We start from the raw sequence: 14,585 nt of genomic DNA, 5'->3' as shown, positions 1-14,585 counted from the left end.
TGCTGCTATGAATTGCTAATCTGTCAGCATAGATAGTAATGGAAATGTCAATTGATAAACACCCAGCTTAACTGAGGTATGTTTGAAGAGAAGGTGAACTGAGTAGTGGAAAAGTCAACAAGGACAGTTCACATGATTGCTTTGCCCTTGGTGGCACCTTAGCTTCCACTGGTCCTTTTGGGCTTATAGGGACCTAACTATGGCCAGCTTGTCATATTTTATGATTGTCTAAGTTCTTTTTACTTTTCTGGTTTATTCCCTAACAATGTAATGCAGCATTGTCTTAGCAATTAGTTGTGCCATTCCTTTTCAAGTTTATCTGCTCTTTTATCTACTAGACTGTGAAAATACTCCATTTCTCATGCTTCTCATACTCACTGAATCCAGCGGAGACTCCCATTTCACCAAGGATTGGACTTTGTACAATTGGAAAAGTGTCTCACAGACTTTGTGGAGTGAGCTTGGGAAAGCTTTTTTTATATTCTCTGCTGGCCAGAGATCTTCGGGACATTCTGTGTTTAACATTATAAAGGAAGACTTTAATAATATTTTTTTTTTTTTGTACAGTAATACACACACCATGACCTTAGAGCAGGAGAGATGCATGGTTAGCAGCTGACTTTGTCTCAGGGCCTTTAGTACAGCAGTTTTCTCATTATGTTTGCCTGCCTTCCTGTGATTTTCTTAATGGCACTTTCTGGAAATTTTTGATATGAATATGAGTTATTTCTATTATGAAAATCCCTAATCGCTGCAAGTTAACAAGCTGTTTTTAATTACTAGATACTTCTTCTGGTTCAGAAGACGAAGGCTCCGTACAGGGCGACTCCCAGGGAACTCCCACCTCAAGCCAGGGGAGTATAAACATGGAACATTGGATCAGTCAAGCGATCCACGGCTCTACCACATCAACCACTTCCTCCTCCTCAACACAAAGTGGAGGCAGTGGTGCTGCACACAGACTAGCTGATGTTATGGCTCAAACACATATAGGTCAGTATACAGTGTTGAGTGTGTCCAGTTTAACATGAATTTTGACTCTTACTGTATAGCTGATGCTGCTCTATGAAGTCTTACAAAAATCTTTCCTGTGCTTCTTCTTTGGTTTTTAATATTTATATATATTATATGGAGAGTTAGTCCTATGTTCCTATTTCAGGAGGGAAAAAATAGCAGTTTAGATCTGGGGGTAAAATGATGTTGTGGCAAATAGAGTCTAGCTATTGGTCACCAAATATCTTAGAAAGTACAGTTGCCTGACTTACATTACTTATTATTAAGGTCCCTGTAGGATTCATCAGTAAGGAAAATCAGTGCATGCGTCATTAGGGATTGCTTGCATATGAGTTTCCCCCACTGTTGCACCACTTTAATTACATAGCTTGAGTGATTTTTGATAATTCTGTTAACAGTAGTCCTCTTAAACATATTTTTTCTGCCCTTAATTGAATTTAGAATACTTGAACTGGGATTCTACTCTGTGGGAGAGATCATTATATAGCTTCAGAGAAGGGAGCTGTTATTATTAATAGCTTGTTTATTTCCTTTGAAAAGATTCTAGGAAGTCAAAGCTTTCTCTCCATTAGGGCTAAGCTTCACAGACATTATTTCAGAATATTGTGCCATTGACACTAGTCTTTATTAACATGAGGCAGCTATTTGACTGTCTGTGTGGAAATCAAGACTTGGTTTCTGTTCACTGTTCAGCTACTTATCATACAAGGCCTTTGCTTTGGGGTATGTTCTTGCTGGGGTGTGTATTTTGGGCTCTCACTGAAAATCTGTTGCAGTCTTTGTTGGAACAGATAAAGCAATCTTACTACTGTCTCACTACAGTTTTGTGTGACTGTTCTTCAGGTGACATTTCCTTTTCAAGTGTATGTAATGAGACACATGAAAACATCTTCAGTGTTCCTGATTTTATGTGCTGGAATGGGAGTACATATCCCTTGGTTTTTGCTATGAGTGTAGCTTGATGGAACACCTGTATTTTCAGTAATCCTCTCATCATAGTCTGGAATTGCTGAATTGCTGTCAGGGGAAAAACTTGTATTGTATTCATAAATTCATGCTAAATGAATGCTTAGAACCTTCTTTTAGAAACACATGCATTGGGAACACATTAATCATTGCATTTGATTATTTTCTGTGACTTCATCTTGAAATGCTACAGGAAATTATAGCATAGAGAATTAAATTTATCCAAACTCTGAAAGGTTGCATTACTCACATACAAAGTCTTAATGTGTCTTTAAATATAGCTTCTTTGTAATTTGACATTTTAGTAATTTTAAATCTGGCACAGTAAATCTTCTTTTATAATCACTGAGTATATGGTAAATAATACAGCATTTATGGAGCTAAATTAAGATGACACTATTCTGCAGAAGAGGGAAACTACTATTTCTTCTACATGTTTTATTGTGCCTTGAGTAGAAAGATCTTGCCTTTGAAGGAAGCAATTGAGCTTACCTCAGTATATGCATATTTTCATTGATTCTGAAAATAAGGCCTTAAATTGCATCTCTTCTTGGACAGTAGTTGAGATGTAATAATGTAAAGGCCATTTGCACACAAAATATGAGTGATGAGACTGGGATCTTATGGTTCTTATCAGCCAGTGCTAAAATCACTAGAAACGTAAGAGAAACTGCACACTTGATAACTGTAATATGTATTTCTTCATGGGTGAGATGCATTCTTAAAGAATTTCAAATTAAACTGCTATTTTGTTTCTTTCCCATCCAAGAAGGTCGATTTTGCATTTAAATGTATTCTAAGAGGTAATAGATTTGAAGTATCCCCACAGAAAGCCTGACTCTTTCCAAGGCAGTGGACCAGTGATGGGGATGAATAATAATCTTTGGTAGGAGAGAAGATGAGAGAGAAGAGTAATCCTGTTCCTTAAGGATCCTCAGCTACCAGAGACAGTTTGTTCTTGGTCACACACAACATATGCTACCATGGTTTAATGTTTATTTGATCCAGGGAGTTATTCTCCAGAGACAGACCAGTCTGCAAGAGAGAAATCAACTGTATATATGTAAGGCCATATTCTGAAGATGCCAATTTTAATAAATACAAATTCAAGGTGCAATGGGGAAGACCTCAAAAAAGCCTTCCATTCTGATATCCATTAGGATTTTACCTCCAGACTGCATCACAGAATGAAAGGGAGGGGTTTTTTTTCCAGTTTAAGAGTACTAATACAGTCCTGAAAAGTGATTTGATAAAAAGCTTTGGCTATAGTATAGTCAGAGTTATCTTTGTGAATCATTTGGATAATTTGCATAAGCTGTTATATGCTTTTAATGTTATACTGTTCATTTAATTTGAATGCTGCTGCTTTGTTGTGGCCAAATTCTAGTTTGGGATAGATATAATTAAATATGTATTCTCAGTTTTAAGATGCTCAAGGGTCTGCATTAAGCTGCAGACAAAATCTTTGGCATGGGTATCACAGCTGTGTTCAATAATTCTTGAATTTAGAGGTCAAACCAGTGGTATCTGTAAAAAATATTGTATGTTCTGACCCTTCTTTGGGTCAGTACTGTTCACATCTCTAACATCTTCAAGCTTTCATTTTTTGGTATTACATGGTTTGGATTTCTATGTATACAAAAATCAGGGACAGAAAGCACACCCCAAAGCTCACAAAGGTCATGCAATGAAAATTTCACAATGCTTGCCTATCATTGTAAATCTATATAATCATCTCACTTCAAAGTTTTGAACCTATAGCTGCATTTAATGTTTCTTTTATATGCTTCAAATATGTTTCTGTTTGAAAAATCAAAGGCTTCTATCCACATTAAAGGCTACATAGATTGCTAATCAAATAAATATAAAACCATGTGCCATAAGCACAGCTGATAGTTTTCAGACAACTTGGAAATTCTTGTGTTCTTCTGAGAGGGAATGTTAACCTATACAGGAGACTATTTTAAAATGCAATCAAGAAAAACCCAGCTAATGGAAAGAACTGCATCTCTAACTCTGGATTTCCCTTCCCTGACAATCATAAGAGGCAGCTTATTTGGGAGTAAAAGCTGCATTTCCTTCAAGTATAGTTTTGCAGGAATGCTTTTTGACTTCCTGGAGACTTTAAATACTTGGTGCTTATGTGAGCTTCCAAACCTCCAGTGAAAGTATTCCTCTATTTCTTTGCTTCTCCTCAGACATGGGGCTTTGTCAGTGCACGTGCTCTATCCCTACATGAATGGGCTCTGCTTTTTTGGGCCTTTTTGATCTTCATAGAATGGGGTAAATGATGTTGCTCCAGTGGCAGAAATGAAGAGAGCCTTAACTGGAAACAGCTGTTCTGTCTCTGATCTCCTAATGCAAGGATATTGGAAGAGATGGGAATAGGAGGTGATGCAAATATGCATGGTTGAGGGAGGAAGTGCTTTGAAGTCATGCAGCTGACAGTTTCCACTTTTTAGTGAACAGATGTGTCAGGATCATGGTTCTTAATGAAACCTCAAACAATTCTTCAAGTTACCTGACGTAAGACCAAGCAGCTCTCTGCAGATTGTGTCCATAGCCAAAGCTTGGATTTACTGTTCTATGCAAAAAAAAAAAGGGTACATTTCACATCACACAACAACTATCTTTTTCTTGAGAAGTCATTTGGACCAAATCTTTGTCTGTATTATTTTCATTTCTCCAAGCCTGACCCTGAAACTCCAACTGACTGAAGATTTGTAAATCTAATGGATGAAATTTAGTGCTGTAGATACTGCCATGATAAAACATCTGTTAAGCAGATACTATAAAGAAACACATCAAGACAAACCTTAGTATTCCTCTTCTTCTGGATAAAAGTAAAATTGCAGCTGGACTGCCAGGGCACTAGAACTGCTTTACTGAGCAGTGGTGGCTACCTTGGGAAGAGAGTTTCTTTTAAGCAACTTCAATTGGAAGTGCTGTTTGTTGTTCAAAAGTAAAGCCTTTTACAAAAGAGCAGGACTCTTGTTATGCTCTTTCCCCCTGCTCAGCACCGTGTGTAACAAAGAAGAATTTGGTTTTAAGCACAGAGTTCTGAAGGGAGAGCATCCTGCTCATGTATCTTCTGTCCCATCCATTAAAGAAAATTAATCTTTAACTCCACTTTAGTTTGCCTTGTAAAGTCTGAAAGATGGAAATACTTCACTGGAAAGATGTAAGCAAATACAGCTCACTTTAAAAATACTTTCTCATGTTACTAATAGCTGACTAAGTACAATTATTTTCTTAGTCATGATCTTCTATATGCATATCAAAACTGCATTATAAGTAAAGAGAGAAAGATAAGTATCAGCATTTTTTAATTTACTTAGTTATTGAGTAATACAATCACAATCTATAAAAAGCTCTTGTCACTTAATAGGAAAGGGAAAAAATTATGCCGAGTCTAAAATAGTTGATAATGACAAGAAATTTAAAATGAAGACATTATTAAAGTAATTACAATTACAATGAAGCATAAACTTCATTGTTCAATCTATTGTACTTCAATTGGTCACTCTTAGCACAATATAAGGTGTTTGCTTCAGTAAAATTGTAACAATGGATGTGATCAGAAGCAAAAGCTCCAGCTAGACACTTGTAGAATGCAAGACATTTTTGAGTTGCTCAATAAAAGCCATTTTGTGTTTTCCTCAGCCAGATAATATGATTGGATGATAGGATTGAGCCCTTATGATGTTTATGAATATAAACATTGAATAACAGCTGTAGACATTAATGTCATGCCTTAGATCTGCATGATGATTGCCTGTCAAATGTTACCTTGAAATGAGAGATATGCAAAATAAGCATCTATGAGCATCCTTTTCCTGTATGTATAGCCAAAAAATTAGTTTTCTGTGTTGATGGTGCATAAATTTGGGACAGAATGCACAAGAATCACAGTGTTTCAAAATTCAAAACTCATAAAAATGAAAGTGCTTTAAAATTATCTTTGAGATTAAATTTACTGTAGAAGTTAGTGTTCTAGTACTTACAACACCATAATGCTTAAAGATAAGGTTTAATAAGAAGCACATCTTGAAAACAGTTTTGGAACATGATGGTGTTTTTCCAGAATTTTTGCATTTTGAAAGACTTTTATCCTATTGTTAAATAGAATGCATTTCTCTTCACTTCCATGGCAGCAGAATGAAGACCTGCCTTCTTTTGTAACTTAGAGGCTGCTGGGGATCATTTATGTCAATTGAAAGAAAAGTTGTTATTTGCCTGTGGCATTTATCTCCATCTAATCTAATGTGGATAAAAACCTGCAAAAAATTTATGGGACAACCTATAAAAATAGTACAAATACATAGGAAATATAGACTCAGACTTAAAAACATGGGAAGATGAACTGTGGTAGCATGCTGAGTTATCAGGCCATGAAAGAGAAAGATTATCTCTGTGGAATTGTTCAGCAGTGCTGGCATGAGTCAGACCAAATCGTGTTTGCCTTCTGGAAGGCAAGGCTTTGTTATGCGGAAGAATTGAAATATCTCGGTCTAAAAATAGTAGACAAGCAAGTGTCCATGAAGAATGCAAAGTTCAAGTTTCTTTACATTTTATTTCTTGCCTCTGGTTTCCAAACCTACTATGATTGACTTTCTTCCTTTCTTAGCTAAAACTGACATATTCAAAATACAGAGGTTATAAAGTGATATGCATTGGCACTTGCTAGTGATTGACAACATGCTGTGTTCTTTTGACTTAGAAAAACTAACACAATAATCCACGAGAAGTGTATTTGTCTGGGTCTTTTCTATTTGCAGATGTCCACAAGCTTTAAGTAAAATCAGATGTCAGTGGAGAACCTACAACCTAATTGTAAAATTCTTTTAGCCTATTGCCTATGTACTTGCAGATATACAGCCCTGTTTTAATCAGTGCAAACTTTATTTATTAAAATTATGCTACACACTATAGTTCAGTATAATAATTTTGTACTCATTAACTTTAACACCTGTTCATATGTTGGAGAAAAAACCCTCAAATGGTCTCCTTTCCTCTCTGCTTTTTGCTTTTCTGCCCTTTGACATTAGAGGTACATGGTTAAACCTTTTAACTTACTTTTCACAGAAAATCATTCTGCCCCTCCAGATGTTACCACTTACACCTCAGAACACTCAATACAAGTAGAAAGACCACAAGGATCAACAGCACGGGTGGCACCAAAGTATGGCAACGCTGAGCTTATGGAGACTGGTGATGGTATGTCACAAAGCAGAACTGGGGTTGTTTGGACTATCCTGACCTTTTCAGTGTGTGCATCTGCTCTTGGGTTTTGAGTCTTCTTCATGGCTTTTTCCTGGACAGTTTTCACTTGTAAACACAAAGTTTCAGGACCTTTATGGCTCTAAAATGAGCTGATATCAATAAAGATAACATAGAGAAATATTTCTTAATCAGCAGAGCTGACTCCCCATAGAAACTGTTTGGCAAAAACCCCCAGGGAATCTCTTTAGATTTGCCATTATCATGCTGCCTGGTTACAGCTAGTCTGTTTCTATTAAAATGGCAAAGAATGTGACATGCTATGATGGCTACATCTTGAAAATTGACATTCTCTGTGTTTTGTTTTTCATTTTTGGTTTGGTTTTTTTTTACTTTTATCTTTTTATTTTTTATACAGTTATTTGTAAACCCTTCCTTATATATACTGCTCCTCTTTTTTAAAACTTACCAAACAATATTTCAGCACAGCATGGAATTGTTGACCAAGTGTACTGCATCTAAACTTAAATAGTTTCAGCTCTAAATACCACTTGGTAAAACTTCTGGAGCCAACCTTATGGAAGGGTAAGAAGTTGAAATTCCTGCAATGCAGACAGAAAGCTATTAGTTCAGGAACAGCTGACATGTACATTGGAGAGGTTTTGCCCTCAACTAGAGAAAAGGAAAGGAAAGGTGATTGATGGGACTATATTATAAAAATGCCCCTTGTCCCAGGCTGCCTCTCAGAGCTGTGTTTTCCAAAGTGCTGTGTGGGCAAGCATGCTCCCTTTGGAGATTGCTGGCTGGTGGGATTGGCTGTAGGGGTGTTCAGAGAATACAGAGGCATGCTGAAGCAATACAAAGTGTGAACCATGTTTAAGATGGGTACTGGTACAGATGTCCCCGGTAATATAAAAATAACCCAGAATAAATGACAGGGCAGAGGCTGTGACCCACACTCCTCACCGGGCTGCAGTCTGGTCAGAGAATGTTGGTATGGCCAATGATCATGGGAGGGCCAGTGCCAGGTTTCTCACTGACCATTGCTGAGGCAATCATCTCAGGGTACTGGCATTTGCTGTGGCGACACTTTTTCCACTGTGCTTCTCTCCCTCAGTCTGTGTGCTGTTTCCTCTCTAATTTTGCAGCCTCACTCTGACAATATTGGATGTTTTTTATTTACATTAGGCATCATTGTTCCTTTCTCCTTACATGTTTTGATGTTAAATACTTATGGTATGGCATGAAACTGTAATTGTGGTGACCTTGCGGTCCTAGACCTTTTCTTACCCCACTTGCTGTCTGGTGGATGCAGCATTGCTGTCAACTGATGTCTCCATTGATCCCTGTCCTGCAGGAGTACCAGTGAGCAGCAGAGTGTCAGCAAAGATTCAGCAGCTGGTCAATACACTAAAACGACCCAAACGACCACCATTACGAGAGTTCTTTGTAGATGACTTTGAGGAATTGTTAGAAGGTAAAATGACTGTTTTTCAAAAGGTTTGGGGATGGCTTATTAAAACTCTGTAAAATGTTTGTCTCCTATGTTGACTTTCTAGAAAGCTAAGTAAGCCCTCAGTGGAAACTGTTGGTAGTAAGCTTGAACATAGTGCTGTACGGTTAAAAGTCTCTTGTTTGCTCAGCTTCTGGTTTTGCTTGCAAAGAAATGATAGAAGAGAGTGTAGGGAAGCTTTGCTTTGAGAACATTCAGCTGTGGGTTACAGCCATTGCTTTGGGACAGCAATATGAGAAAATAGGTTAGTGAGGGGGCATGTTAAATGTTTTACAACATCTTTTGTGTAACAGTGAAGTATGAAAAATTAATTAAATGAAAGATAGAAACAAAAGTAAAGTCTATAAATGAACTTTTTTAAAAAAAAACCCAGGACTTTGAGAATTAAGATTCACCAGGATGTGGAAATTTAAATAGTCTTCACAGGAATTTATAAGAAAACATGTAACAGAACATGATTTAAATCAATCTGTTATTTGTTAAAGTACATTTTTGTCAGTAGTTCTGCAGTTCATCTCATTACTGCATTTTTTTTTCCAGGCAAAAGTATTCTCCATCTCTCTCATGCTGCCTCAGCAGCTTCTTTACCTTCTTGTAGAACTAGTGTAAGAACAAGAACTTTTATTCCTGAGGTGCATCAATTGCTTGATCTGTATTAAAGTTAACAGTAAATTCTTCTGTTATATTTCTCTGTTGCTTCTCAATACCTTCTTATATGCTACTGTTTTCAGAGCATTTTGCAAAGGTAACTTACTCTCTTGTTTACACAGGTGTACACAGAGTATAGAATTTACATGGTAACTGTATATCTTTTCCTAATCATAAGTTCAACAGCCAGATCCAAACCAGCCAAAGCCAGAAGGAGCTCAGATGTTGGCTATGCGTGGGGAGCAGTTGGGTGTGGTGACAAACTGGCCGCCGTCCCTGGAAGCAGCCTTGCAGCGATGGGGAACCATCTCACCCAAAGCTCCTTGCCTAACCACTATGGATACCAATGGGAAACCACTGTATATTCTCACTTATGGTGAGCACTCTTCAAACTCTTTGTGCTTTTATGCTTTCTGTACGGTGTGTGTAGTAAATGCATAAATATAATGATGTACCTGTTCCGTTTCTGAGTAGGATAAGACAACTCTGAAGCTGTTGATGTCTGAGTATGGGTTGATGAGATGTTATGGTGTGATTTATTTCAGATAGAGGAAAAGAGCCGAGTAGATACACCCATGGAATTACAGATTGTAAATTAAAACCACCTTTTAAATAGAAATGCATCTTAGGTCAGATTTTCCTGAAGATTAATGTCCAAATCCATTGCCCTGGGATATCACCCAGGCTTTGTTCTGCAAAAGTCTAACCTGGTCTACAAAATTTATCAGCTTCCTGAAGAAGTTAATAGGATTTTTCCCTTGTTTTACTGACTTTGTATTGTGTGGTTTGAATTATTTTTCCAGATGGGTTAATTGTACAAGTAGCAAATGTACCCCCTTGAAATAGATTTGCCAGGATATATTTTAGTGTGATCTTTGGTATGTTCATGTAGTTCAATGTGCACTGCCTGACAATGTATTGCAACCAAGAAAGGCCACATAAAAATAAGTATAAGGATATTTCTGACAAATAACTCCTGTATTACTTATAATTTTGAGATGTTCAGGAGACATTTGGGAGATGTTCAAAGAAATTAATATGAATAACTGTCAGACTTTGAAAGCGAGTTGGAACATTTCTGTATGCTATTGATATGGATATAAAAAAATGATTTTGCTTTTTTTATTTCTACCTTCTCAGGGACTTGGAGTTCTGTGCAGAGAATGTTGTTACATGCTGTGATATAGAGGTCTGTCTGTTTTGTTCAGTGCTGAACATTAATTTCCATTCAGGAGTCAGACTCAGTGATGATCTCTGGTCAAAAAGTTGTCTGCTGCAAATTTGTCACTGCAAATATAGGTAAAGGCTTTTAAAGCATAAGAGAACTGAGGGTCATGCATGAAACATTTTCCCTTCAGGTACTTCAGAGTTTAGAAGTTACTTAATTTCAGGGGCAAACATACGATTCACCATTGATGAATGTTTTCCTTCCTTAAGGACATTTCCTTAACACTAGGGAAGAATTTTAAAGTTTGCAATTACATGTTTGCAGAAGCCATGTCATCTACTGAATGCCCTAAATAAATTGGACAGGAAAGGAAATTAAGCTGTTACTGAGATTCAGACCATTTTTCTGAACTTGGGTTTCTGTCCAGAGAGTCTGAGCATATGTCCTGCTTTGCCTGAGGCTGTAGGGTGAGCAAATCAACCCAAGGAAAATATCTGCATGGCTCATGAAGCCACTTAGCCTGCTTCTCTCTTCTAAAATAACTCTTTCCTCTTCTGCATTGTCTGAACCTTGAGCAAAGTGGGACTAAAATTCATGTTTTCACACCTTTCATTTGGCAGCACTTAAAGATGTGGTTTTCCTGTTGCCTTTCAGTAGTTTCCTGAGGTCAGAAAAGAATCAGATTTTTTTTTCCTTTTTTTTGTCTTCTTTTTACAAACCAAAACATTTCACAGATTTGCTGAATTCTTCTCTGCTAGGTGCATTTCATGCTGATATTCTTTTTCATGGGAAATGTTCATTCACTATGCCATAGTAGTTTCCTTAAATGAAAACTGCTTTGGAAATTTGCCTTTTGGGAACTGCTTTTGGAAAAAGCCACCTGCCATTTCACTGGTGACTTTATGAATGACTTTGCTGTAGCTAGTCCACATTCTGTGCCTGAAATATTTTCTAGCAATTGCAGGCATGGCAGTTTTTAACTTAAAAATTAATGGAATTAAGACTTGAAATTATTAAAGACAATCCCACTCATGACTTTTTATCCTTGAGCATAGTTCCACTGGCCCTGGTAGTAATAAACTTTTGAAAGATGAGCTTAGCTACAATCCTATCACATGGTATTAATGTGACACTGAAATTCATCATGTTCTTGCTATGATCAGGTGACTAAAATTTTAATTATCAACCCTGATGATTTTCAATAGCCTCAAGTTTGTACTCCACAATTATTTTCAAGGTTTTTGTCAATTTAAACAAATCAGCAGGAATTTTCATATATTTCACGAATATCCATGAATTTTAAGAATAATTCTAATTTTCCAGAGTTTTGGTTTTTGAGATGTCACCACTTGCACGCCCTCTTGACTATTTACCCATATTTACTGTTTTTCCTTCAGTCTATTCTCACACCCCCTTGTCTTCCTGGAAATCCTCTTCCTTTATTCTCCAATTTTCTGGGTAAGAGAAGGTTTCTCTTTGATGTCTTTTGATTTCATTCTCAGTATCTTCTCCAATATTTTGTCCCTGCATGGGTAAATTGCAGGTCTGCTGCTTATTCCATGCTTTTTTCCCACCTTTCCAAGATGATTTCCAGGAGTACTTCTGTAACTATCATTAGATCAAGGCCCATCTTGAGCAGGAGTTCTAATGCCCTTAACACCAAGTGAATTTACCTCCTCTTTCGTGGATTGGTGTAGACAATATTGCCTTCCCACCCATCTCTTGGGCTCCAACTAGAGTACCCAGACATTTGTTTCTTTCTTAATTTTACAGCCATTTTTTGTCCAAACCTCACAGGTTATTTTAGGAAGAAATATTTTCAAATTGAGGCCTTTTGCTGCACCTACAATGATGAAACCTCATCCCACCTGTGACCTTGGTCTCAATTCTTATATCAGGCTCCCTTCTGGGCCTGAAATACAAAGTGCTGGCCTCTTGCATCTATCCAGGATGCTTTTCTACTTGCCCTCGGTGGCCTTGCATGCTGAAAAGGAGCTCTGAGAGCCCACAGAATTCTGCTTCTCCAAAGTCTTCCTCACAACTCCTTTGCTGTCCCTTCCAGAGACACCTCTGAGGGCTCAGAGCAGAGGCCAAGCTTTGATCTGCCCTGGCAGACAGTGGTCGATCAGTGCTGCAGGGACCACCTTGTTTGACATTCTGGAATGGATTTCTCCCCCTAAGGGTGCTGATGTGGATATGGGTTAGTGTGGCTTTGGGTGGTGAGTGCTCTAGGTTGTGAAGGGCTTCTGGGCTAGAAGGAGAACCAGTTTAAAGAAGTTGCACTTCCAGCTGTTGTTTAAAACCATTGCTGCCCTCCCATTTCTCTGCAGGAGTTCATCAAATTTGTAACACCTTGTATCTCCTGCATCTTTTTCAGCACATTTTTTGATCCTCTTGTCTTCGTAGCATGTAAGGACTGTTTTTTTTCCATGTGTCTCAGATTACTTTAGATAAAATAAATGTATAACTGCACTTGCAGACTTGATCCTTTTTTTCAAGCGTTTGAAGCAGTTTGCCTCAGTTCTTGAAGTTCTTCTCAGTGCCCCAGTTGTAATCTTTATTTAATGTATTCAAAATTCCTAAATTCTTTCTAGTGAATGAGACACTATGAATATTACTTATTTCTCAAATATTTTGTTCATCTGGGAACTTGTTTAAGTGGAGAACATCTTCGTTAAGTTATTCTCAATCCCTTTATAAATCAAATCACTGAATATACATAAATTGAAATGTCTGAGATATGGGAAGGAAAAATGTCTTTATCAGGTTTTATGAGAGTCTGAACTCTGACTAGAAAAGTAATGTGTTCTTTGAGGAAAAAGAAGACAATTTCTGGCTCAAAGTTAATCAGAGTAGTGAGGCATCTGGTTTTGGTATCAATAATGAAGCACTTAGTGATTTCTTAGAGGAGAAATGTGAATAAAGGATAATTAAATCCTATGTAGTTCTTATGATATCAGAGCTACTTTTCTTACTTAAAATGATTTTTCAGAGGAAAACCAGAAAGGCTGGGGAAAAAGTAAAGGGTTGAAAGTAGCCTACCAATAAACAAGTTTTGAGCCTTCTCTTTCTAACCATTGTTAAAAACAACAAAATGAGTGCCAGTTAAATTTGTCTGATTCAAAGAATTTAATTTCCTTTATCTAACACTGTCTATAATCATATTTTCTAAACCACTTTCAGTAGCTCTGATATAGTGTTTCCCACATCAGAGGCACACTAGGGACAGCAAGACTCATAAAAAACAGCAGATGTGACTCTCTGGGCAGAGGACTGTTTCTTCCATTTGGATTCTGTGGAGAAGGAAATGCTTAGCAAATGGCATTTGTTTGCAAATGAATTACTGATTTTAAAAATAACTTTAAAGCAACTGCAAACATTTTGGAGCCAAAATGGTCCTGCCTCAGCAGAGGTGATGTTGTTCATACTTGAGATATCCTGGCACACCTTTAAGATAACAGCAGGCCAAAAATAGCCAACCCCAAGCCATTCTGCACCTGGTGTGCAATGTGCACCCTTTCCTGACCTTTCTGTGAGAATCTCCTAGACCAGGATTTTCACAATTATCAGCAGGAGAGAGACAGATTCAAGATGCCTCTAACCAAATAGCCACATAACCAAACTGAAATAACTCAGGACTCACCAAAGTATGAATAGTCATGGTTTAAATCCCCAGACAGATATTAATTTTAAGATTGTTCGATACTTTAAACCTTTATTTCTTTAATAAAAAGACTGAAAATTGCTGTATTATATGATTCAGGCTTCAATATGAAGCACTGTAACAAGGTTGCCTTTATTCTGACGATGTCTGGAGTTCTTCATTCTCTGCAACAGATCATTTTTGTTCCTTTTCTTTGGATTTTTTTATCCCAAAACCCAACAACTTAATTTTCTGTTTAGGCTGGATCTAAAGAGTTCATTACCAGAGTAGTAAAACTGCAACTATTATTTTGCAGAGAAAAAAAACCCAAAACCCTTTACCTTCATAACATTAAGAAGTTTGCCATTTATACTAGATTTACTGAATGCTCTTGTTTATATGAAATACAAGGA

The 14,585-nt window shown here is 37.2% G+C and overlaps 1 protein-coding gene across 5 annotated transcripts in view; it reads left to right on the top strand.

Annotated features, from left to right (window-relative positions):
• Positions 1 to 14,585, top strand: part of DIP2C (disco interacting protein 2 homolog C) — a 316,678-nt gene that overhangs the window by 203,278 nt on the left and 98,815 nt on the right. For 4 of the 5 annotated variants that reach the window (XM_079299678.1, XM_079299680.1, XM_079299681.1 and 1 more), the window contains 4 exons: positions 784 to 993; positions 7,066 to 7,197; positions 8,558 to 8,677; positions 9,540 to 9,737. In XM_079299678.1, coding sequence (XP_079155804.1) covers positions 784 to 993; positions 7,066 to 7,197; positions 8,558 to 8,677; positions 9,540 to 9,737 — 660 coding nt within the window. The remainder of the gene's footprint in view (positions 1 to 783; positions 994 to 7,065; positions 7,198 to 8,557; positions 8,678 to 9,539; positions 9,738 to 14,585) is intronic. The other variant, XM_079299679.1, reaches the window with a different exon arrangement.

The sequence above is a fragment of the Erithacus rubecula genome (genome assembly GCF_903797595.1).
Source record: "Erithacus rubecula genome assembly, chromosome: 3".
In the NCBI taxonomy this organism is placed as follows: domain Eukaryota; kingdom Metazoa; phylum Chordata; class Aves; order Passeriformes; family Muscicapidae; genus Erithacus; species Erithacus rubecula.
Note: the sequence above shows the minus strand (reverse complement) of the source record. Positions and strands in the feature narration are given on the sequence as shown.